Here is a 24,082-nt window from a genome sequence, read left to right on the forward strand (position 1 = left end):
ATTCATTGGCTTGCCTTTTACCTCAGCAATGACAGTCCCATAATTATGTAATTCTGTTAATATCCAAAACTCATTGATTCAAAGATTCGAAGTACATTTATTATCAGAGTATGTACGCAGTATTCGCCTTCCCCACAGACAGCTATGAAACAAAGAAACACCATGGAACCTATTCAAAGAAAACATCAACCCCCCCCCCCCCCCCACGTGCAAAAAAACACCAACAGCAACAAAAAATTGACGGTGAAACACAAAATCAAAAGTCCAGGCTTATTCAGTTCAGCTCGGTGTTCGTTATCTGCAGGCTCCTCGATTCAAAATCACCCAAAACAGCAATCAGAAAGGATCAATCAGAAGCACATCATAACATTAACTGCAGAGCCCAATCCACAAACCACGTTGATTAAACCTTGCCAAGACCCACAGCTCCAGCACCATCTTTCCAACAGCGTCAAGGGAACGCAAGGACCTTCCTCTGGGAGCTGCGAATGGGGTGGGGGGGAGAGAGAGAGACTATCACACACAGACACAAGGGAGAGAGACCACTCGAACGCAAGGACCTTCCTCTGGGAGCTGCGAATGGGGTGGGGGGGAGAGAGAGAGACTATCACACACAGACACAAGGGAGAGAGACCATTCGAACGCAAGGACCTTCCTCTGGGAGCTGCGAACGGGGGGGGGGGGGGGAGAGAGAGACTATCACATACAGACACAAGGGAGAGAGACCATTCGAACGCAAGGACCTTCCTCTGGGTGCTGCGAATAGGGTGGGGGGGAGAGAGAGACTATCCCACACAGACACAAGGGAGAGAGACCATTCGAACGCAAGCAGCTTCCTCTGGGAGCAGTGAATTGGGAGGGGGGGGGGAGAGAGAGAGACTATCACACACAGACACAAGGGAGAGAGACCATTCGAACGCAAGGACCTTCCTCTGGGAGCTGCGAACGGGGTGGGGGGGAGAGAGAGACTATCACACACAGACACAAGGGAGAGAAACCATTCGAACGCAAGGACCTTCCTCTGGGAGCTGCGAACGGGGGGGGGGGGGGAGAGAGAGAGGACTATCACACACAGACACAAGGGAGAGAGGACCATTCGAACGCAAGGACCTTCCTCTGGGAGCAGTGAATTGGGAGGGGGGGCTGCGGAGAGGGAGAAAGAGAGACTGTCAGCTTCCTCTGGCAGCATCAAGTGAAAGGCTGATAGATGCCGCAGAACAACATCTTACGTTCCACACTCGCCTCGATGATTTCAATCTTCCCTGGTTCATTAATCGGCGAGAAGTAGAGTTGATCATGGGCCCGTGCCTCATCTCCAGGCTTCTTGGCGTCGAGGCTGTATACCTTGCAGAACAGACACAGAGACAGCAGTAAGTCGATTTCACTCATTCAGCCTGTAAGCACACACCAGAATGTACATCACAGGTTCCAATGAGAGCAGAATGACATTTGAAAGAAAAGGAGACATAAAAGAAGTGAAAGAGGTAGTTTCATGAACCGCCTGGAGGATGGCATCCTTGGTCGCATTTTTCACTGGCGCCATCTTCTTCCAGGACTCTCATCGACTCCCCGTGCAGCCGTCTTGTGTAGAAAATTTCAGAAATTCACTGCCTTTTAGCTAAAGAAATGTGTTCTCTTCTCATCCATGAATGTTTGACCCTTTTAAGACTCCACCCGTTAATTTTAGACATTACAGTCATCAGAAAATGCATCGCAACAATTATTTTCCAGCCTTAAGACTGGTTCAGTGAGATAAGCAGTTTCAGCGACAGGTTGCTATCGATGCAATGCTCCTCAGACAGGATGAAGAGATCAATACTCCCCAATGCCATTCGGCTTTACAATTCAACCGCCAGGAGTAAGATATGTTAAAGTGCCGGGGTTAGGACTCAATATATTTAAGTAAACTACTTAAGAACTTTTTAAAAGCTATTATTAATGCTTTTTGAGAGGGTGATTTTAGATGCATATCATATTTTTACTGAGTTAAGTATTGTATGTAATTAGTTTTGCTACAATAAGTGTATGGGACATTGGAAAAAATGTTGAATTTCCCCATGGGATGAATAAAGTATCTATCTATCTATCTATCTATTATTAACATAAACTGAGCAGCATAGTCTTATTCTGCTTGATCTCTCTCTTTATTACAACCCTCTGGTACCACCTCAACCCAGTCCCAGGAATCAATCCTAAATAGCCTCCATTGCTCTTACCTGATTCTGCATATCCTTTCCTGGGTAAGGAAAGTACCTCTCTCTGCAATATTTCAGGTTTGGTCTTACCTGTGCTCTATATAATTGCAATATTTTATCTTTATTTGGACTCAAACGTGTGATAAAGGCCAAGGTATCATGAGACTTCCTAATTGCTTGGTGTACTCGTACAAAGGAAAAACAGAATGACCCAGCAGATTCTGAATGGTTCAAGTGAATAATGTCCTTCAGACAGTTCATGAAACTACTACTAGTACTTTCAAATATGATTCTACTATGATGAGAACCTGTGATTTATATTTTGATGGTGTGTTTTTGGGCTGTTTGAGCAATCTGTCTCTGAGAGAGTTCGGGGAGGTTTGGAGTGTAGTGTGCAGCCTGGAGGTGAGGTGCAAACTCCATTTCTCGCTGATCTCACCAAGTAAACCATCAAGCAAGATTGAAATCAACGGGGGCGAGAGCAGGTGAGTGGGTGTTCAGTGCCATCTTCCTGCATTTGACTGGTCTCTCTTTCTCACTCTTGCTCCCTGCTTCTGGAGGAAGGTGCCTGCTTTTAACCAGTCTCTCTCCCTCGATGCTGCCAGAGTATTGAGTCTTGGGCCTTGGGCAGGGTTTCATCGACATGGTTTGTGAACTGTACTCTGTAGTTATGTGTTTCTGGTTGCTCCTTTTTTATTGATATTTTGTATGATTCTGAGCGTGGTGATGATGTAGGAAGACTCGCATCCAAGGACACAGCCTCAGAATAAAGTGAATCCTTTTAAAACTGAGTTGGGGTGGGATTTCTTCGGCCAGATGGCAATGAATCTATGGAATTCATTGTCATTGAAAACTCCGGAGCCAAGTCACTGAGTGTGGTTTTAAGACAAAGATTGTTAGGTAAAGTGATTAATGGTTATGCGATGAAGACAGGAGAATGGGATTGAAAATTTTGACATGGTTGAATTACAGAGCAGATTCATTGGGCTAAATGGCTTTATTCTGCTCCTTATATGACTGGGCCAAAATTTAGGGTAGAAGTTATGTGCATTGAGTTTCTATTTGTGTTATGGTATTTTAGACATGGCTTCCATTCTGTGCATGAAAATTTCCCCTTGTTGACCTGCATTATTCTATCTCATGTAACTCTATTACTGTTGTTGTGTTTGGGTATGTGTTCACTTGGGTGAACAAGATTTGCTTTGTACTGAAGTTCTCAAAGATAGAGTTGGCTCCTTTCATAGGTTAATGCACTCGTGCAACAACCAGCTGTGATTACAGCTTCTTTATTTCAAGATAGCAGAACAGATACAAAATAATTTTTAATTTCCAAAGCATTTGTGGACTCAAAGCCAGCTAAGAACATAAGATACTCATGAGAACTTATTATTCAAAATGTTTACCAGTATGATTGCCAAATGAAGGAAGGCCTTTGGTTAGATAAATCTACTGTGGTTAAGCAGCTTTATACTAACTTGATAATTGGTAAATAGCTGTCAGAAACTTTGGGACATGTTATCCAATTATTTTTTAATTTTGCAATTTTATTATTAATAGTGTTTTGCATATACTTGTAAACTCCTTTTAAGGTTGCCCAAGATATTGCTGCAAGCACAGAAAGATTGGACATTGCAATGGAAATCTCTGAAGCTGCAGGAGATGTATTCTTTAATGGGCCACAAGACAGAGAGAAAGCCATAACCTTCTACAGGGTAAGTACCTTCTCGAACTGCAGGCTTTAATTCCATGTATAGATTTTCTCAAGGTGTTAAACCTGACATTCCAGTGGAGTGGGAGGGTGGATGTAGAAATGATCACCAAAACCTATAGTCCAGAATTTGGCATGGAAGTTTAATCTGTTCAGTTTCTACTTGTGTAAGATCAGTTTGAAAAGTGGTATATGCAAATCTTCCATACACCTCCCTCTTTCTCTGCCTGAAAATATTGCTGATGGGGCTTCTCTGGTAGTTCATTGACCATCTATCAAGAATAATATATTCTGTTAAGATGCAACAGTTGTCTAAGCCTGTAGGCATGGATCATCTGTCAATATTTTGGGCACCTTGTGAGCATGGCTTGTTTTTGTCGTAATCGTGTGGTGTCATTTTCACAAAACTGCTGGTTGCAATAGCCTGTGATCTCTTTACAAATTTGTTCCTCTAAATCCTTTAATCCCTCCTGCAACCAAGTCTCACTAAGAGCTACGATGTCATAATTCCACCTGTTGATCCACGCCCTGGGCTCCTCTGCCTTTCTTCTTGCATTGAAATATCTGCAGCTCAGGTCACTAGCTGCACCGTGCTCGACACTTTGATGCAAAGTAAATTTATTATCAGAGTATATACATACATGTCACTATATACAGCCCTAAGATTCCTTTTCTGCTGGCATTCTTAGCAAATTTGAGTAATTGTAAACAGAATCTGTAAACTGTAAACAAACTGTGTCAATGTAGATAATAAAGAAATAGCAATAAATAACAATATCAAGATAAGAGTCCTTAAATGAGTGTAGCTATCCCCTTTTGTTCAAAAGCCTTCCTTCCTCAAGTATGAAGACCAGAACTGCATGCAGTACTCCAGGTGTGGCCTCACCAGTACCCTGTACATTTGTAGCATAGCCTCCCTGCTCTTGAATTCAATCCCTCTAGCAATGAAGGCCAACATTTCATTTGTCTTCTTGATAGCCTGCTGCACCTGCAAACCAACCTTTTGTGATTCATGCACAAGCACTCCCAAGTCCCTCTGCATGGCAGCTTGCTGCAATTTTTTACCATTTGAATGATAATCTGGTCTTTCATTTTCCCTTCCAAAGTGGATGACCTCGCATTGACCAACATTGCACTCCATCTGCAAGACCCCTTGCCCACTCACTTAATCTATCTCTCTACAGACTCTCCATGTCTTCTGCACAATTTGCTTTTCCACTCAATTTAGTATCATCAGCAAACTTAGATACAGTACACTCGATCCCCTCTTCCAGATCATTAACGCATATCATGAATAGTTGTGGGCCCAGCATTGACCCCTGCGGCACACCACTCACCACTGATTGCCAACCAGAGTAACACCTATGTATCCCAACTCACTGCTTTCTATTAGTTAACCAATCCTCTGTCCATGCTAATACATCACCCCCAGCTCTATGCCTCCTTATCTAATGGATAAGTCTTTTATGTGGTACCTTATTGAACACCTTCTGGAAATCCAAGTAAATAATGTCCATCTGTTCCCCTCTATCCTCTGCGCTTGTTATATCCTCAGAGAACTCAGTAAATTTATCAAACAGGACCTGCCTTTGCTGAATTAATGCTGCATCTGCCTGATGGATCCATTTCTTTCCAGATGCCAAGCTATTTCTTCTTTAATGATAGCTTCAAGCATTTTCCCAATCACAGATGTTAAACTAACTGGCCTATAGTTACCTGCCTTTTGCCTACATCCTTTTTCAACAGTGGCATGACATTCACCATTTTCTAATCTGCCAGGACCTGACCAGAGTCCAGAGAATTTTGATAAATTATCGCCAAAGCCTCCACTCTAACTGTTGCAATTTCTTTCCATACCCTGGGATGCATTCCATCAGGACCAGGGGACTTGTCAGCACTACTTCTTTAGTGATAACTATTGTATCAAGGTCCTCACCTCTCATCGCATCCATAACATCTCTCTTTGGCATGTTAGATGTGTCCTCAACCCTGAAGACCGACACAAAATAGTCATTCAAAGCCTTGGCCATTTCCTCATTACCCAACATCAATTCCCCCTTCTTGTCCTGCAAGGGATCTATGTTCACTTTAGCCACCCTTTTCCATTTTATAAAAACTTTTACTATCCATTTTTATTTTTTGTGCTAGCTTATTTTAATGATCTACCTCCGCTTTATTGCTCACTTAGTGGTTCTTTGTCGCTTTTTAAAGTTTTCCTAACTTCCAGTTCCCCACTATCTTGGCGACTTTGTATGCACAAACTTTTAGTTTAATGCCTTTTTTCCCCTTAGTTATCCAAAGCTGACTCTCCCACCCTTACTGCCCCTTCTTTTAGCTGGAATATACTTTCGTTGAGCGCCGTGAAAAATCTCTTTGAAAGTCTTCCACTGTTCCTCAACTGTCCCACCATATAGCCTGTGTTCCCAGTCTACACTAGCCAAATCCTGTCTCATTCCATTGTAGTCTCCATTGTCTAGGCATAATACTCTGGTTTTAGATCGAACTATTGCACCCTCCATTTGTATGAGAAACTCTATCATACTGTGATCACTCTTTCCAAGAGGATTCCTAACTACAAGATTACTAATTTTACCTGTCTCATTGCACAGGATCAGATCTAAAGATAGCACGTTCCCTTGTAGGTTCAGTAACATGCTGTTCCAGAAAGCCATCATGGATGCATTCTGTGAAGTCCTCCTCAAGACTGCCCCGACCAACTTGATCTGTCCAATCTATTTGCAAGTTAAAGTCCCCATGATAACTGCTGTTCCATTCTTACATGCCTCAGATATTTATTTTTCTGTTTACTGTCTGTGCCACTGTAATGTTATTATTTGGTGGCCAATAGACAACTCCCACCAGTGATTTTTTTTTCTCCCCCTTTCCTATTCCTAATCTCTACCCAGATGGATTCAACATTCTTCTCCTTAAATTTTGTACTGTCACTATCGCCCTGATCTCATCTTTAATTAAAGAGTGCTACCCCACCTCCTTACCTTGCGTAATACCTGATATCCCTGGGTATTTAATTCCCAATCCTCTCCACCTGGAAACCTCGTTTCTGTAGTGGCCACTACATCATACCCCTTTGTACTGATTTGAGCCACAAGTTCACTGACCTTGTGTCCAACACTACAGATATTCAAATAAAGTACCCTTACACTCATTGTGCTTTAAAAATCTGGTAATCTTTTACTCTTTCGCACTTGATTTTTCTTGACTCCACGCTTACTTTTCTCTTTTTTATCTTTTATTTTATCTTCATCCACACTTGTCTTTTTTACTTGTCCAATCTGTTGAACCCCCCCCCCCCACCCATTATTTAGTTTAAAGCTCTATCCTCAGTCCTAGTTATGAGACTCACTAGGATCCAGGTCCCATCACTGTTCAGGTGGAGCCCATTCCATTGGTACAGCTCCCTCCTTCCCCAATACTGGTGCCAATTTCCCATGAATTCAAACCCATTTCTCCAATCTTTGAGCCATACACTTAACGCTCTAATTTTCTTGACCCTATGCCAGTTTGCACGTGGCTCAGGTAGTAATCCAGAGATTACCGTCTTTTTGATTCTTTTTAATTTAGTCTCTAGCTGCAGAAATTCCCTCAGCAGAACCTCTTTCCTCATTCTACATATGTTGTTGATACCCACATAGACCATGTCAACTGAATTCCACCCCCCCCCCCCCGCCCCGACCCCTCTGCAGGTCAGGTGAGATGTCCCCCATTGCCTGCCCTCCCCTCCCCCCAAGTTTACTGATTAGTTTAGAGTGGATGACGATGTTAAATGCTGAGCTGGAATTGATAAAAAGCATCCTGATCTATGCATCTTTACTGTCCAAATGTTCCAGGATTGTGTAAGTGCCAACAAGATAGCATCTGCTGTAGACCTGTTGCTTCGGTAGTCGAATTGGAGTGTATCCAAATTGCTACTCAGTAGCTGACATGCTTCAACACTAGCCTCTCAAAGCACTTGGCGGTAGTTGGCGATGTAGTGGCACTGGTCACACTTGCAAGGATAAATACCAGGAGGGGCATCAGCGGAGAGGGGCAAGTGAGTAAGGGTGTGGCATGGAGACTGATCCTTGTAGAAAGTGGAGAGGAGCGGGATAGATCTGCTTAGCAGTAGGATCCCATTGGAATTGGATTGTTTTAATTGAACTTTAGTTTGAGCTGTAGAAATATTGATTTAGTTCATACCCATATAATTTTGAACATACTTCAAGATGCTTAAAAGGCATTCTACCATTTTTTCTGTTCTATGAAAGATATGTCAGAGGTGATTTTAATATATTATCTGTTATTAAAATTCATCAATCTATGAAGAACAAGTTTTCAGATTGTATGTGTTTGTTAACAGGATCAAGCCCTTCCACTTGCTGTTAAAGTTGAAAACACAAAGGTGAAGCTCAGACTTTGTAACAAGCTGGCTGAACTTCTTCTGAATGTGAGCATCTATTCAGAAGCCCTAACATATGCCCAAATGGCTTTGACACTCAGTGTGGCCCTTGGTAAGATGTGCCTTTGTGTTTCTGTCCATCTATAATGTTTTCATTAGTAAAATAATAGCCAGCTTATCAGAGAATAGTTTTTAAGTAGAGTATTTTGCATCTGTTGGCTATCAAGATTTCAGCATCAGAATTAAATACTTCAAAGAAGATTGTTGCACATCACCTCTGGATGTGCAAAGTGTTAGGTTTAAAAACTGGGTTTAATTTACTTTGGATCAGTGGGAAAGGGGATGTTTTAATTGAAATGAAGTGAAAGAAATTACACATTTAGTTCAATTCTTAACTTAACCTGCTGCAGTTTGGAAATCTCAGGTAACAAGAATGCTTGGAGTGAAGTCCCCTCTTTTGTTACATGGATTGGGTAGGATCCTTTCTCTGAAGCCTGTGTCATTTCCCAGACAGCTAGCGTCTAATTATTGAGTATAATGGCTGTGTTTCATCTGCACAGCTATAAAGTTCAGCCATGAAATACATGGGTCATCTTAATGTAACCTGCAGTCTGTATCTTGCAGTTTGACATGAGTGTTAGATCATAGAATGAATATTAGTATAGCACAGGAGAAGCCCTTCAGCCCATGTTGTTGTACCAAGATAATTAAACCTAATTAATCTAATTCCTCTTCCCCACACATTGACTAGATCTCTCCCTTCTCTGCATATTCATGTGCTCATCGAAAAGTCTCTTGAATGATTCTACACTATGTGCCTTCACCAGCATTCCAGGGTTCCACTGCCTCCATGTGAATCACACATCTCCTTTGGTACTTTCCCCTTCTCATCTTAAATATATGCCCTCTAGTATGACATGGTGGAACTGGCTGGAAGAATTTCAGTGCTTAGGTTGCAACTAATTCAGCTTGTTGGTGAGTCAAGTGACAGGCAAACACTTGAGCAGACATCTCAAGTGTTCTCCACTATTCAGTAAACAAGGCAAAAATCACTTTCCTAACCAATAACCAGAGTGCTGGGTTATGAACTGTAGTTTTTGATGGACTCTGAATCAAGGTCTCTTGGAGGACTTTTGCTATTGCTTGCATGGTAGGGGTGTGGGGGGGTGGGGTTGGTGCAGGTGGGGGAGGGGGATGGTCGATGCTGCTGCTTGTGTGATGGGAGAGGGAGGTGTGCTTCAAGGTTCTCATGTTTCTATGGGGTTTCTTGTTTTGTGGTTGTCTGTGAAGAGTGGAAATTTCAGGCTGTATATTTTACACACTCTGATATTTCTCTGTTATTAAATTGAACCATTTAACCCATATTCCAGATTAAGATGTCCAATATCCTTCCGTTTCTCCTTCACCATTTACTTTGCTCATAGAATCTACAGCACAGAAATGGGCCCTTTTCTCCTACCTCATAAAGCCATCAAAGATGCTTGTCCATGCTATTTCCATTTGCTTGCATTAGACCCAAAGCCATCAGTGTTCTTCCTGCTCAAGTACCTAACCAATTGTATTTGCAATTATATCTGAAGCTAATGCCTCCTATGTCAGCTTGTTCCAAATAATTACAACCCTCTGTGTGAAAAACATACATTTCAGATCCCGTGTAATGTTTGATCTTTATGTTTCTCCTTTTTTTTTTGTTCATCACCCCTCCCCCTTCACTGCCCTACCATCAGAGGCATGGGGTTCCACGTGTGTGTTTCCAAATTGTGATGCACTAGCAGGTTCCAGAATATTGCACTTGGCAAAACCTCATTTAGAGGACACTAGCTGTAGTTACTACTAATCTTATTATGTTGTATTCCTTTATTACAACAACATTTAGTTGGTAAATGAAGAAGAATCACTAGACAAATAAGGAGAGAGTAATCCTTGACCCCTATACCTAACAATTTTAAAGTACCACTCTGCCCTGAAGGATATATAGGGGTTAGGGATGGGTGATACTTAAAAATTATTAGTCAGCTGCCTTGAAGGCTGCTAGGGTACCTGGCGTCAAAGTGAGAAAATTGCTGTTGGATACTAAGATCATAAGATGTAGAAGTAGAATCTGGCCCATTGACTCTGCTCTACCATTCTATCATGGCTGATTTATTATCACTCTTGCCTTTTCTCCTGTCTTCTCCCTGTATCTTTTGACACCCTTACAAGAACCTGTCAACCTCCACTTTACATATACCCAATGACTTGACCTGCACAGTCACCTGTGACAATGATTCCCACAGATTCTCCACCTGCTGACTAAAAAAACCCCTCATCTCTGTTCTAAAGGGGCATCCCTCTGAGGCTGTACTCTCTGTCCTAGACTCCCCCACTATAGGAAACATCCTCTCCAAATCCACCCTATCTGTGTCCTCTGATCCTAGACTCCCCCACTATAGGAAACATCCTCTCCACATCCACTCTATCTGTGCCCTCTGGTCCTAGACTCCCCCACTATAGGAAACATCCTCTCCAAATCCACCCTATCTGTGTCCTCTGATCCTAGACTCCCCCACTATAGGAAACATCCTCTCCACATCCACTCTATCTGTGCCCTCTGGTCCTAGACTCCCCCACTATAGGAAACATCCTCTCCAAATCCACCCTATCTGTGTCCTCTGATCCTAGACTCCCCCACTATAGGAAACATCCTCTCCAAATCCACCCTATCTGTGTCCTCTGATCCTAGACTCCCCCACTATAGGAAACATCCTCTCCAAATCCACCCTATCTGTGTCCTCTGATCCTAGTCTCCCCCACTATAGGAAACATCCTCTCCACATCCACTCTATCTGTGCCCTCTGGTCCTAGACTCCCCCACTATAGGAAACATCCTCTCCACATCCACTCTATCTGTGTCCTCTGATCCTAGTCTCCCCCACTATAGGAAACATCCTCTCCACATCCACTCTATCTGTGCCCTCTGGTCCTAGACTCCCCCACTATAGGAAACATCCTCTCCACATCCACTCTATCTGTGTCCTCTGATCCTAGTCTCCCCCACTATAGGAAACATCCTCTCCACATCCACTCTATCTGTGCCCTCTGGTCCTAGACTCCCCCACTATAGGAAACATCCTCTCCACATCCACTCTATCTGTGTCCTTTGATCCTAGTCTCCCCCACTATAGGAAACATCCTCTCCAAATCCACTCTATCTGTGCCCTCTGGTCCTAGACTCCCTCACTACAGAAAACATCCTCTCCACATCCACTCTATCTGTGCCCTCTGGTCCTAGTCTCCCCCACTATAGGAAACATCCTCTCCACATCCACCCTATCTGTGTCCTCTGATCCTAGACTCCCCCACTATAGGAAACATCCTCTCCACATCCACTCTATCTGTGCCCTCTGGTCCTAGACTCCCCCACTATAGGAAACATCCTCTCCACATCCACTCTATCTGTGCCCTCTGGTCCTAGACTCCCCCACTATAGGAAACATCCTCTCCACATCCACCCTATCTGTGTCCTCTGGTCCTAGACTCCCTCACTATAGGAAACATCCTCTCCACATCCACTCTATCTGTGCCCTCTGGTCCTAGACTCCCTCACTACAGAAAACATCCTCTCCACATCCACTCTATCTGTGCCCTCTGGTCCTAGACTCCCTCACTACAGAAAACATCCTCTCCACATCCACTCTATCTGTGGCCTCTGGTCCTAGTCTCCCCCACTATAGGAAACATCCTCTCCACATCCACTCTATCTGTGCCCTCTGGTCCTAGACTCCCCCACTATAGGAAACATCCTCTCCACATCCACTCTATCTGTGCCCTCTGGTCCTAGACTCCCCCACTATAGGAAACATCCTCTCCACATCCACTCTATCTGTGCCCTCTGGTCCTAGACTCCCCCACTATAGGAAACATCCTCTCCAAATCCACTCTATCTGTGCCCTCTGGTCCTAGACTCCCCCACTATAGGAAACATCCTCTCCACATCCACTCTATCTGTGCCCTCTGGTCCTAGACTTCCCCACTATAGGAAACATCCTCTCCAAATCCACTCTATCTGTGCCCTCTGGTCCTAGACTCCCCCACTATAGGAAACATCCTCTCCACATCCACTCTATCTGTGCCCTCTGGTCCTAGACTCCCCCACTATAGGAAACATCCTCTCCACATCCACTCTATCTAGCCCTTTTAATATTCAATAAGTTTCAATGAGAAAACCCCATTGAGTACAGGCCCAAAGCAATCATACACACCTCATAAATTAATCCTTCCATTGCTGGGATCATTCTTGTGAACTTCCTCTGGACTGTCTCTAATGCCAGCACACCCTTTCTTAGATGAGGAGCCAAAGAAACTGCTCACCATACTCGAAGTGTGGCACAAAATTGGAACCCAAAATATTACATGAATCTATATTTTCTGGGGTTGAATTTTGGAAAACTTGTTTCTTAATGGAAAGGTAGATTGTATCCCTTCCAGATGATCAAAGCGAACATCAAATTAGATCTTACATAGACGGGCTGTATCTACAAAGAATGAATATATGAGAGGTGTTGAGTATGATAATGACCATGACCTCTGTGGTAAGCAGTAATTATGTACATTTTGTCTGTCAGGAGATGTACTCAATGAACGTGTTGCTTATCATCGTTTGGCATCAGTACACCACTCCCTTGGTCAGTGTGAGATGGCTGAACATTTCTTTCTTAAGGCACTTTCACTTTGTTCCTACCCAGTGGAGTATGACGAGGAAACTATTTACTATGTCCGAGTTTATATACAGCTTGGAGACATGACTTTCTATGATCTGAAGGTAAACAAGATATATTGCTTTGTGTAATGCTGATGATATTGATGTAACCAGATTATGGGGCTGTATACATATTTTGGTACTACTTAAAGCTACATAGCCAGTTTGAATTGAGAGAGAGAAGTCTGACTTTAATTGGCTCAACAACGAAATAAGAGGGCTTGAATTCCTGATATAGAATATTGTTAGTATTAAGTTATGTACAAGTAACAGTTAATTAGCTGCCCCGATGCCGTGGTCTTTGATAAGTTGACATTGATCAAATTAATAGTCAAAAATATTTTATAAAATGAAAACACAAAAATTTATAATGGCAAAAACTTTTATTCATGGAGTGCCACTAATATTACAAAATATTCCAAGGTGATACACAGTATCTTTATCAGGTGAAGTTTGACACAGGTATAAGGAAATGTTAGGACTGGTAATGAATGTGTGGTCAATGAACAAGGCAAATGTTTCCTTGGCTTCTGCTTCCACCCTAGCAGCAAATCATTCTCTGGAGGACACTGGAAATGACCACCTAATGCCACTGCTTCCCCATCTCTTTCCTTTCAGCAGATTATCGCAACTTCTCTCTAGATGCTCCTGTCTATTCTCTCCTCTCCAGTAGAAATCTCCTTGTGGCTTCTTTCCATCCAGCTGCAGAAGTTGCAATACTTGCCCTTGTCACTGTTCTGTGAACCAAACCACATTCAATTTTCAGTGACCAATTTCCTACCTGGAACATCTTTGGACTGTGGGAGGAAACTGGATTTGGACTCCTTACGGATTTCGCCAGATTGAACCCTGACATCCCGAGTTGTAATAGCATCGTACTAACCGCTGCACTACTGTGGCACTGATTATTAAAGAACATTATTTATTTTTATTCCCTCCTGTCTTGGAAATGTATCACTATTCCTTTACCAACTGGGTCAAAATCCCAGAGCTTCTCATCCAAAAAGCATTATTGAGGGAAGACCTTCTCCAGATGGGTTTGTATGATTAGAGAAGATGGTTCATCTGGCAGGTGGCATGGTGCAATGAGGTGGCTGCTGCTGCCTTATAACTGCAGAGAGCAATGTTCAATTCTAACTTTGCATTGTTTGTGCAGAATTTGCATGTTCTCCCTGTGATCATGGAGATTTTCGCTGCTTGGTCTGATTTTCTCCCACAAAGTCTTGCTGGTTGGTTAATTGGCCACTTTAAATGACTGCTTCATCTAAGTGAAGTAAGTGGTAAAAAATAATCATAATGGAAATTACTGAACATGTGAGAGACTAACCTGCAGGGCTACAGTGAAATAAGGAAAAGGAGAATGGGATTGTTAATGGAAGCCAGTAGGCTGAATGGCCACATGTTATCATGTGTCAAGTTATCAAGTTCAAATGGGGAAAACTTAGAATTTATGCTATGCTTCCTATCAGGACTTGGCCAGTGGTGAAAATTGTTACAAACTTTAGGTGGGAGAGTAACAAGCACTTGTAGAAAAAAATTACTTGATAGAACATTTACAGAAATTAAATTGTAAGTTAATAAATAGGTAATTAATTATTCTACAGATGAGAGTTCAAAGTAAAAATTTTTTTCAGAGTACATATGTGTCACCACATACAATCTTGAGATTATTTTTCCTGCGGGCGTACTCAACAAATCTATAGAACAGTAATTGTAAACAGGATCAATTAAAAACAAACTGTGCAAATATAAACAAATAGCAATAAATAACAAATAAGAAAGAACATGAAATGAAAGAGCATGAAATTACAAGATAAAGAGTCCTTAAAGTGAGACCATCATTTGTGGGAAAACCGAAATAGAATGAGTGTAGTTATCCCCTTTTGTTCAAGGGTCTGATGGTTGAGTGGTAGAAACTGTTCTTGAACCCGGTGGTGTGAGTCCTGAGGCACCTGTACCTTCTGCCTGATGTCAGCAGTGAGAAAAGAGCATGGCCTGGGTGGTGAGGATCTTTGATGGATACTGCTTTTCTACGACAATGTTTCATGTATAAGTACTCAATGTTTGGGAGGGCTTTACCTGTGATGTACTGGGATGAAGGTTGGAACACAATTTGAGATGTTGAATTCAAAGCCTTGTGTTAATCATCACCATGTAAAATGTTGACTCCTGTGTGGTCCCACAATTCTAAAAACACAAACTAAAAAGTCATTAAGAAGAAAAAGTTGGAATATGAAGGTAAGCTAGCCAATAATATTAAAGAGGATACCAAAAGTTGCTTCAGATACATAGTGTAAAAGAGAGGTGAGAGAGGATATCGGATGGCTGAAAAATGACACTGAAGAAGTAGGAATGGAGGACAATGGCAGATGAAATGAGTATGTATTTTGCATCAGTCTTCACTGTGGAAGACACTAGCTGAATGCTGGAAGTTTGAGATATCGGGGCAGATGTATGTGAAGTTGCCATTAGTAGGGAAAAGGATCTTGGGAAACAAAGATCTGAAGGTAGATAAGTCACCTGTAGCAGATCGGTATACACCCCAGGGTTCTGAAGGAGGTAGCTGAAGAGATTGTGGAGGCATTCGTAATGATCTTTCAAGAATCAGTTGATTCTGGTATGGTTCCTGAGGACTGGAAAATTGCAAATGTCACCCCACTCTTCAATCAGGGAGGGAGGAGAAGAAAGGAAAATATGGGTCAGTTAGTCTAACTTCAGTGGATGGGAAGAAATTGGAGTCAATTGTTGAGGATGTGGTTTCGAAGTACTTGGAGGCACATGATAAAATAGACCGTAATCAGCATGTTTTCCTTGAGGGGAAAATCTTGCCTGACAAATCTGTTGGAATTCTTTGAAGAAATAACAAGAAGGCTAGACAAAAGGTGGTTGTTGTGTACTTGGATTTTCAGAAGGCCTTTAACAGGGTTCCACACATGAAGCTTCTTAATAAGCTACAAGCCCATGGTATTACAGGAAAGATTCTAGCATGGATAAAGCAGTGGCTGATTGGCAGGAGGCAAAGAGTGGGAATAACCTTTTCAGGTTTCCAAGAGGCCTGTATTGGAACCATTTTTTTTGCGCTATGTATCAATGACTTGGATGACAGAATTGATGACTTTGTGGCAAAGCTAGGTGAAGGGAAAGGTAGTTTTGAAGTAGAGAGGCTACAGAAGGACTTAGACAAATTAGGAGAATGTGCAAAGTGTATGGCCATTCACTTTGGTAAAAGAAATAAAAGGGCTGACTATTTTCTGAATGGAGAGAAAATTCAAAAATATGAAGTACAAAGGACTTGGGAGTCCTTGTGCAGGATTTCCTTAAAGGTTAATTTGCAGGTTGAGTCTGGTGAGGAAGGCAAATGCTATGTTAGCATTCATTTCAAGAGGACTAGAATATAGAAGCAAGGATGTAATGTTGAGACTTTATAAAGGCCTCATGGAATATTGTGGGCAGTTTTTGGGCCCTTTATCTAAGAAAGGACATGCTGACATTGTAGAGGGTTCAATGGAGGTTCACGTAAATGATTCCAGGATTAAAAGAGTTATCATATGAGAAGTGTTTGATGGCTCTGGGCCTTTCTCACTGGAATTCAGGCGAATGGTGGGGGTGATCTCAATGAAACCTAGCAAATGTTGAAAGGCCTTGATAGAGTGGATGTGAAGAGGATATTTCCTATGGTGGGAGAGTCTAGGACCAGAGGGGACAGTCTCAGAATAGAGGGACTTGCTTCTAGAAAGGAGTTGAGGACTTCTTTAGCCAGAGTGTGAGGAATCTGTGGAATTTGTTGCCACAGGCAGCTGTAGATGCCAAGTCATTGGACAGGGGTTGATAGATTCTTGATTAGTCAGGGAATGCAAGGATACAGGGAGAAGACAGCAGATTGGAAAATTAAGAGGAAAATTGGATCAACCATGATGAAATGACAGATAAGGCTCAATGGGTCAAATTCTGTTCCTATAGCTTATGGTCTAATTCTATATAAAGGCATACGTATTTGCTGTGAATGAAAGCGACCAAAAAATGAACATAGAGTAGGATTAATGTAAATGACTAATTGCCGGTAGAGGCTTTGGGTTGAGGGACTGTTTTACTTTATGAATTGGAGTTTGGTTCACGTGGAGCCAGTTCTGATACTTATGACTGAATATTTGTAATCCTTATTGACTTTTTAAAAATGTATATTTCAGGACCCTTTTGACGCAGCGGGTTACTATCATTTAGCCCTCGCTGCAGCCATGGATTTGGGCAGTAAGAAGTCTCAACTAAAGATCTGCACTAGACTTGCCACGATCTACCACAATTTTCTTGTGGATCGGGAAATGTCACTCTATTACTATCAGAAAGCAAGAAAATTTGCTGCTGAACTTAATATTCGAAGGCTAAATCTCTCTCCAGTTCAATATTACAAAACTACAACAGCAACATCCTCAAAATGATTCAAATATTAAGTGGCTACTATGCTACTTCAAGGCAATTAATTTCAAAGCCAGGTTGTGTGCTAAGATGTACAAGGTAAAACATGGATATTGAAGTCTTCCTTCTGGTTTTATATTCATGAGCTTTCCTTGGCTGTGATTTGTCTGCAGGCAGTAATTGTGACAAAGAATTTGTACATAGTTTTTCTCATTTGTATTTGCTTAAAATATTTGCAGGTGATAATTTCAAATATATACAGAAGAACAAAGCAACAAACTTATACAAAAGAACGAGTATGGAATTCTGCAACAGCAGTTGAGCAAATGTCAGTAAGGAGCAATGCTTTTGAAATGAACAGGATGAGCTTTTTTTTTGCAAAATGTTAATGTTTTATGCTTATCCCAAATCTGCCTATTATCACTATTTTAATCACAATGCTCTGAAATTGATAAGAATTATTTTTGCTGCTGATTAATGCTAACTCTGATCTACCTAATTAAATTGCATCCCTGCACAGATAAACTGGTAGATTGCCTTAGAGTAATTGCAACAGAGCTTAAGTTTGCCATATAATTTTCACATGAGCATATCTCACCTGCACTGCACAGCCATTCAAAGATTAACTCAACTTTGTGCTCAAATGTTTGGGGAAAGAAATTACTCCACTTGTAAGGAAGTTTAAGAAAATTTTGCCATAACTTCAGAGAGCATGAAAGTCTTTTAGCAGCTTCAAGGCTGAAAAAAGTAAACAAATGGAAAGAAAATACCAAGTCAGATGAATGGCCTTGTTTGCCCCCCCCCCCCCCCCCGTATAATTTGAATTGAGAATGTTGGTCATTTGCTGTTCTCCTAAGGTACTATCTGTACTATGGTTGCCAGGGATGGTGCCAAACTTGTTATTTCTGACAGGAACCATCTGACCTGCACTCTGTATGGCTGTGCCATTTCCCTTTGATAGTCTCTACACTTCTCAGCTCTCTCAAGTTCAAGTTAATTGTGATTTCAACCATGTACACATACTGTATATCACCAAATGAAACAATGTTCCTCCAGACCAAGTGCACAGCACAGTACTTACAACTTGCACACAACACTAAATAATATTACCACAAATAATAAGATGCATTTACGTCACAAGTTTAAAAAATAAACAGAGTCATTCTACTGGTGCTTCATAAATGGTGAGAGGTAGTAGGGAGTTCAGTAGTCCCACAACCTGGGAGAAGAAGCTGTCTCCCATCCTAAGACTCCTAGACTTTCCTGTCTGATGGTAGGGGTCAAAGAGATTGTTGGACAGATGGGAGGACCATTTGCAATGCTAAGGGCCCTGCATATGCAGCACTCCTGGTAAATATCTTGGATGAGTGGAAGAGAGACCCTGATGATCCTCTTGGCAGTTCTCACAGCCCTTTGTACAGTCTTGCAGTCAGATGCCTTGCAATGCCTGTGCCTGCATTTGGTCAGTACACTCTCAATGGTGCTCTTGTAAAAACTGGTTAAACCGTGGAGAGCCTCATTCACCTCAATCTCTTCAAGAAGCAGACACACTGTGGTGCTTTCGTAACTCAAGGTGGTGTTAAGGGACCAAGTGAGATCGTCTGTTATGTGTTTTCCAGAAATTTGGTGTTCTTAACTCTTCACAGAGAGAATTAAGTAGTATTTTGACAAATGTGTCCAAATATTTTAATCAGGTTGCTAAGGGTTCTTCCATGATGATGAGACATTTCTTAGAGTGCCAGTAAGTTTATTTGCCGTACTTTATAAGTATGATTTTTCTGTATACGTTGACTGTCAAAGTAACTTCTACCTGCTTTAAGCTGCTGATACATGTTTTGAAGTTCAAAGCTCTCTGCTTAAAGTAAAATGCCTGAAATAAAAACAGAAAATTCTGGGATAAACTCAGCAGTTCTGGTCACATCTGTAGCAGGAAACAAAATTAGGCTTCAGCGAGAACAGGCAGAGGTGAGGTTTGAACGGGGCACGACTGCGCTAGCACGTGAAATTCGGCCTTAGAGATCAGCGGGGGAATTTAAACAGCAAGCAGAGGCTGAGTACGAGCTTCACTCCAGGTGAGGTAAGGCCAGGTAAGCTTCTTTAATTAATCTAATTAGTTTAGGAGTAGGTAATGGAGGCAGCAGTTAGGGCAGTTGAGTGCTCTGTTTGCAGTATGTGGGAAGTCAGGGTGAGCACTGTTGTCCCTGATGACTACATCTGCAAAAGGTGCATCCAGCTGCAGCTCCTGATAAACCATGTTAAGGAACTGGAGCTGGAGCTGGATGAACTTCAGATCATTCGGGAGGCAGAGGCAAAAATAGACAGGAGTTTCAGGGAGATAGTCACCCCTAGGAGTCAGGAGACAGATAGTTAGGGAACTGTCAGGAGAGCGAAGGGGAATAGACAGGAAGAGCAGAGCACCCCTGTGGCCATTCCCATCAACAATAATTATACCGTTTTGGATACTGTTGGTGGGGACGACCTACCAGAGACAAGTTGCAGTGGTTGCGTCTCTGGCACCGAGACTGGACCCTCAGCTCAGAAGGGAAGGAGGGAAAAGAGGAGAGCAGTAGTGATAGGGGATTCGATAGTTAGGGGGACAGATAGGAGGTTCTGTGGAAGTGATCGAGAATCCCAGATGGTCTGTTGCCTCCCTGGTGCTGGGGTCCATGATATCTCGGATCGAGTTCTCAGTATTCTCAAGAGGGAGGGTGAGCAGCCAGATGTCGTGGTCCATGTAGGGTAGGTCAATAACGTGGGTAGGAAGAGTGAGGAGGTCCTGAAAGGTGAATTTAGGGAGCTAGGTGCCAAGTTAAAGGACAGGACCTCCAGGATAGCAATCTCAGGATTGCTACCAGTGCCACGTGCAGGTGGGTTAGAAATAGTAAGATAGTGCAGATCAACACATGGCTGAAGACATGGTGCAGGAGGGAGAGCTTCAGATTTATAGATAATTGGGCAGTTTTCCAGGGAAGGTGGGACCTGTTCCAGTGGGACGGTTTACATCTGGACTGGAGGGGGACAAATATTATTGCAGGTAGGTTTGCTAGAGAGGCTCCAATGGATTTAAACTAGATATGAGGGGGGAGGGGAACCAGAGTGTAGGAACAGATGTATGGGAGAAGGAAGAAAAAGAAGACAGTAAAGTTCTTTGTACTGTTACAGATAAACAGAGAGGAAGAGGTGGAGAATTTCTTAAATGCATTTATTTTAATGCTAGGAGCATTGTAAGAAAGGTGGATGAGCTTAGAGCATGGATTGATAACTGGAAATGTGATGTTGTAGCTATTAGTGAAACATGGTTGCAGGAGGGGTGTGATTGGCAACTAAATATTCCTGGATTTTGTTGCTTCAGATGTGATAGAATCGGAGGGACAAGAGGGGGAGGTGTTGCGTTGCTTGTCAGAGAAAATATTACAGCGGTGCTCTGGCAGGATAGATTACAGGGCTCGTTAACGGAGACTATTTGGGTGGAATTGAGGAATAGGAAAGGTGTAGTAACACTTACAAGGGTGTATTATAGACCACCTAATGGGGAGCGAGAATTGGAGGAGCAAATTTCCAAGGAGATAGCAGATATTTGTAGTAAGCACAGGGTTGTGATTGTGGGAGATTTTAATTTTCCACACATAGACTGGGAAGCCCATTCTGTAAAAGGGCTGGATGGTTTGGAGTTTGTAAAATTTGTGCAGGATATTTTTTGCAGCAATACATACAGGTACCAACTAGAGAAGGGGCAGTGTTGGATCTTCTGTTAGGGAATGAGATAGGTCAGGTGACGAAGGTACGTGTTGGGGAGCACTTCGGGTCCAGTGATCACAATGCCATTAGTTTCAATATAATTATGGAGAAGGATAGGACTGGACCCAGAGTTAAGATTTTTGATTGGAGAAAGGCTAACTTTGAGGACATGCGAAAGGATTGGGAAGGAGTGGATTGGGACAATTTGTTTTATGGGAAGGATGTAATAGAGAAATGGAGGTCATTTAAAGGTGAAATTTTGAGGGTACAGAATCTTTATGTTCCTGTTAGGTTGAAAGGAAAGGTTAAAAGTTTGAGAGCGCCATGGTTTTCAAGGGATATTGGAAACTTGGTTATGAAAAAGAGAGATATCTACAATAAATATAGGCAGCATAGAGTAAATGAGGTGCTTGAGGAATATAAAGAATGTAAGAGGAATCTTAATAAAGAAATTAGAAAAGCTAAAAGAAGATACGAGGTTGCTTTGGCAAGTAAGGTGAAAATAAATCCAAAGGGTTTCTACAGTTGTATTAATAGCAAAAGGATAGTGAGGGATAAAATTGGTCCCTTAGACAATCAGAGTGGCCAGCTATGTGTGGAGCCGAAAGAGATGGGGGAGATTTTGAACAATTTCTTTACTTTGGTATTCATTAAGGAGAAGGATATTGAATTGTGTAAGGTAAGGGAAACAAGTAGGGAAGTTATGGAAACTATGACGATTAAAGAGGAGGAAGTACTGGCGCTTTTAAGGCATATAAAAGTGGATAAATCTCCGGGTCCTGATAGGGTATTCCCTAGGACCTTGAGGGAAGTTATTGTAGAAAGAGCAGGGGCTCTGACAGAAATATTCCAAATATCATTAGAAACAGGATTTGGCATATTGCTCATGTGGTTCCATTGTTTAAAAAGGGTTCTCAGAGTAAACCCAGCAATTATAGTCCTGTCAGTTTGACGTCAGTCGTGGGTAAATTAATGGAAAGTATTCTTAGAGATGGTATATATAATTATCTGGATAGGCAGGGTCTGATTAGGAACAGTGAGCATGGATTTGTGCGTGGAAGGTCATGTTTGACAAATCTTATTGAATTTTTTGAAGAGGTTATTAGGAAAGTTGACGAGGGTAAAACAGTGGATGTTGTCAATATGGACTTCAGTAAGGCCTCTGACAAGGTTCCGCATGGAAGGTTAGTTAGGAAGGTTCAGTCGGTTTTCAAAGCTTGCAGAGAGATTTAGGCCAGTTAGAAGAATGGGCTGAATGATGGTAGATGGAGTTTAATGCTGATAAGTGTGAGGTGCTACATTTTGGAAGGAATAATTCAAATAGGACATACATGGTAAATGGCAGGGCATTGAAGAACGCAGTAGAACAGAGTGATCTAGGAATAATGGTGCATAGTTCCCTGAAAGTGGAAACTCATGTGGATAGGGTGGTGAAGAAAGCTTTTGGTATGTTAGCCTTTATAAATCAGAGCATTGAGTATAGGAGTTGGGATGTAATGTTAAAATTGTACAAGGCATTGGTAAGGCTGAATTTGGAGTATTGTGTATAGTTCTGGTCACTGAATTATAGGAAAGGTGTCAACAAAATAGAGAGAGTACAGAGAAGATTTACTAGAATGTTACCTGGGTTTCAGCACCTAAGTTACAGAGAAAGGTTGAACAAGTTAGGTCTTTATTCTTTGGAGCGTAGAAGGTTGAGGGGGGACTTGATAGAGGTATTTAAAATTATGAGGGGGATAGATAGAGTTGACGTGGATAGGCTTTTTCCATTGAGAGTAGGGGAGATTCAAACGAGGACATGAGTTGAGAGTTAGGGCGCAAAAGTTTAGGGGTAACACAGGGGGGAATTTCTTTACTCAGAGAGTGGTAGCTGTGTGGAACGAGCTTCCAGTAGAAGTGGTAGAGGCAGTTTCAGTATTGTCATTTAAAGTAAAATTGGATAGGTATATGGACAGGAAAGGAATGGAGGGTTATGGGCTGAGTGCGGGTCAGTGGGACTAGGTGAGAGTAAGCGTTCGGCACGGACTAGAAGAGCCGAGATGGCCTGTTTCCGTGCTGTAATTGTTATATGGTTATTGACCTGAAATTGGATGCTGTTGTGTTTGCTGAAAGACTGAGCAGATGTACCACATTTTGGAAAATGAAAGATGCCAAAGAGTTAATACAACGTGCATGAAATCCAAAGTGGAGGAAAAATAGCAAATGCAATAAAGTGATAAATATTGTTGATCTAGGAGTTGTGTGCTTCATAGTCATTCTTTCTTCAATAGGTTCATTTCAATTCATGACACTTGCACTAAATTTTGTTAAAGGAACCTCCACTGTTTGGAAATAGTTTGTTACAAAACTATATCGCAAAGAAAGTACTTTGCACATGATTGTGCATTTTCTATTGGTGATAAGGTACTCATTGCAATGTCAGAAGGGTTGTAGGATTGACTTGTTCTGACCCATCCACAGCAGACAGAAGTTGACTTTGGCTTGAACCTTTCTTTTAGAAAACCTACTGCACAATACAGGCCCTTTGGCCCACAAAGTTGTGCAGAACATACCCCTACCTTAGAAATTACGAGGCTTACCTATAGCCCTCTATTTTACTAAGCTCCATGTACCTATCTAAAAGCCTCTTAAAAGACCCTAGCGTATCGGCCTCCATCACCATTGCCGGCAGCCCATTCCATGCACTCACGACTCTCTGAGTAAAAAAACTTACCCCTGACATCTCCTCTGTACCTACTTCCAAGCACCTTAAACCTGTGTCCTCTTGTGGCAACCATTTCAGCCCTGGGAAAAAGCCTCTGACTATTTGATCCATGATCCACATGATTTTTTTCTTGGTTCAACCAATATAATGGAAAGCTGTTTCATTTCAGGTTCCTTAATATAATATTGTA

The 24,082-nt window shown here is 42.0% G+C and overlaps 1 protein-coding gene across 4 annotated transcripts in view; it reads left to right on the forward strand.

The window, feature by feature from the left end:
• LOC140726561 (SH3 domain and tetratricopeptide repeat-containing protein 1) overlaps positions 1 to 23,424 on the forward strand; it is a 131,261-nt gene extending 107,837 nt beyond the window's left edge. For 3 of the 4 annotated variants that reach the window (XM_073043111.1, XM_073043110.1, XM_073043112.1), the window contains 4 exons: positions 3,785 to 3,907; positions 8,261 to 8,411; positions 12,904 to 13,100; positions 17,225 to 23,424. In XM_073043111.1, the coding sequence (XP_072899212.1) occupies positions 3,785 to 3,907; positions 8,261 to 8,411; positions 12,904 to 13,100; positions 17,225 to 17,473 (720 nt within the window). In that variant the 3' untranslated portion in view covers positions 17,474 to 23,424. The remainder of the gene's footprint in view (positions 1 to 3,784; positions 3,908 to 8,260; positions 8,412 to 12,903; positions 13,101 to 17,224) is intronic. The other variant, XR_012098665.1, reaches the window with a different exon arrangement.
• Positions 23,425 to 24,082: the final 658 nt, after the last annotated feature.

This window comes from Hemitrygon akajei, chromosome 4 (genome assembly GCF_048418815.1).
Source record: "Hemitrygon akajei chromosome 4, sHemAka1.3, whole genome shotgun sequence".
In the NCBI taxonomy this organism is placed as follows: domain Eukaryota; kingdom Metazoa; phylum Chordata; class Chondrichthyes; order Myliobatiformes; family Dasyatidae; genus Hemitrygon; species Hemitrygon akajei.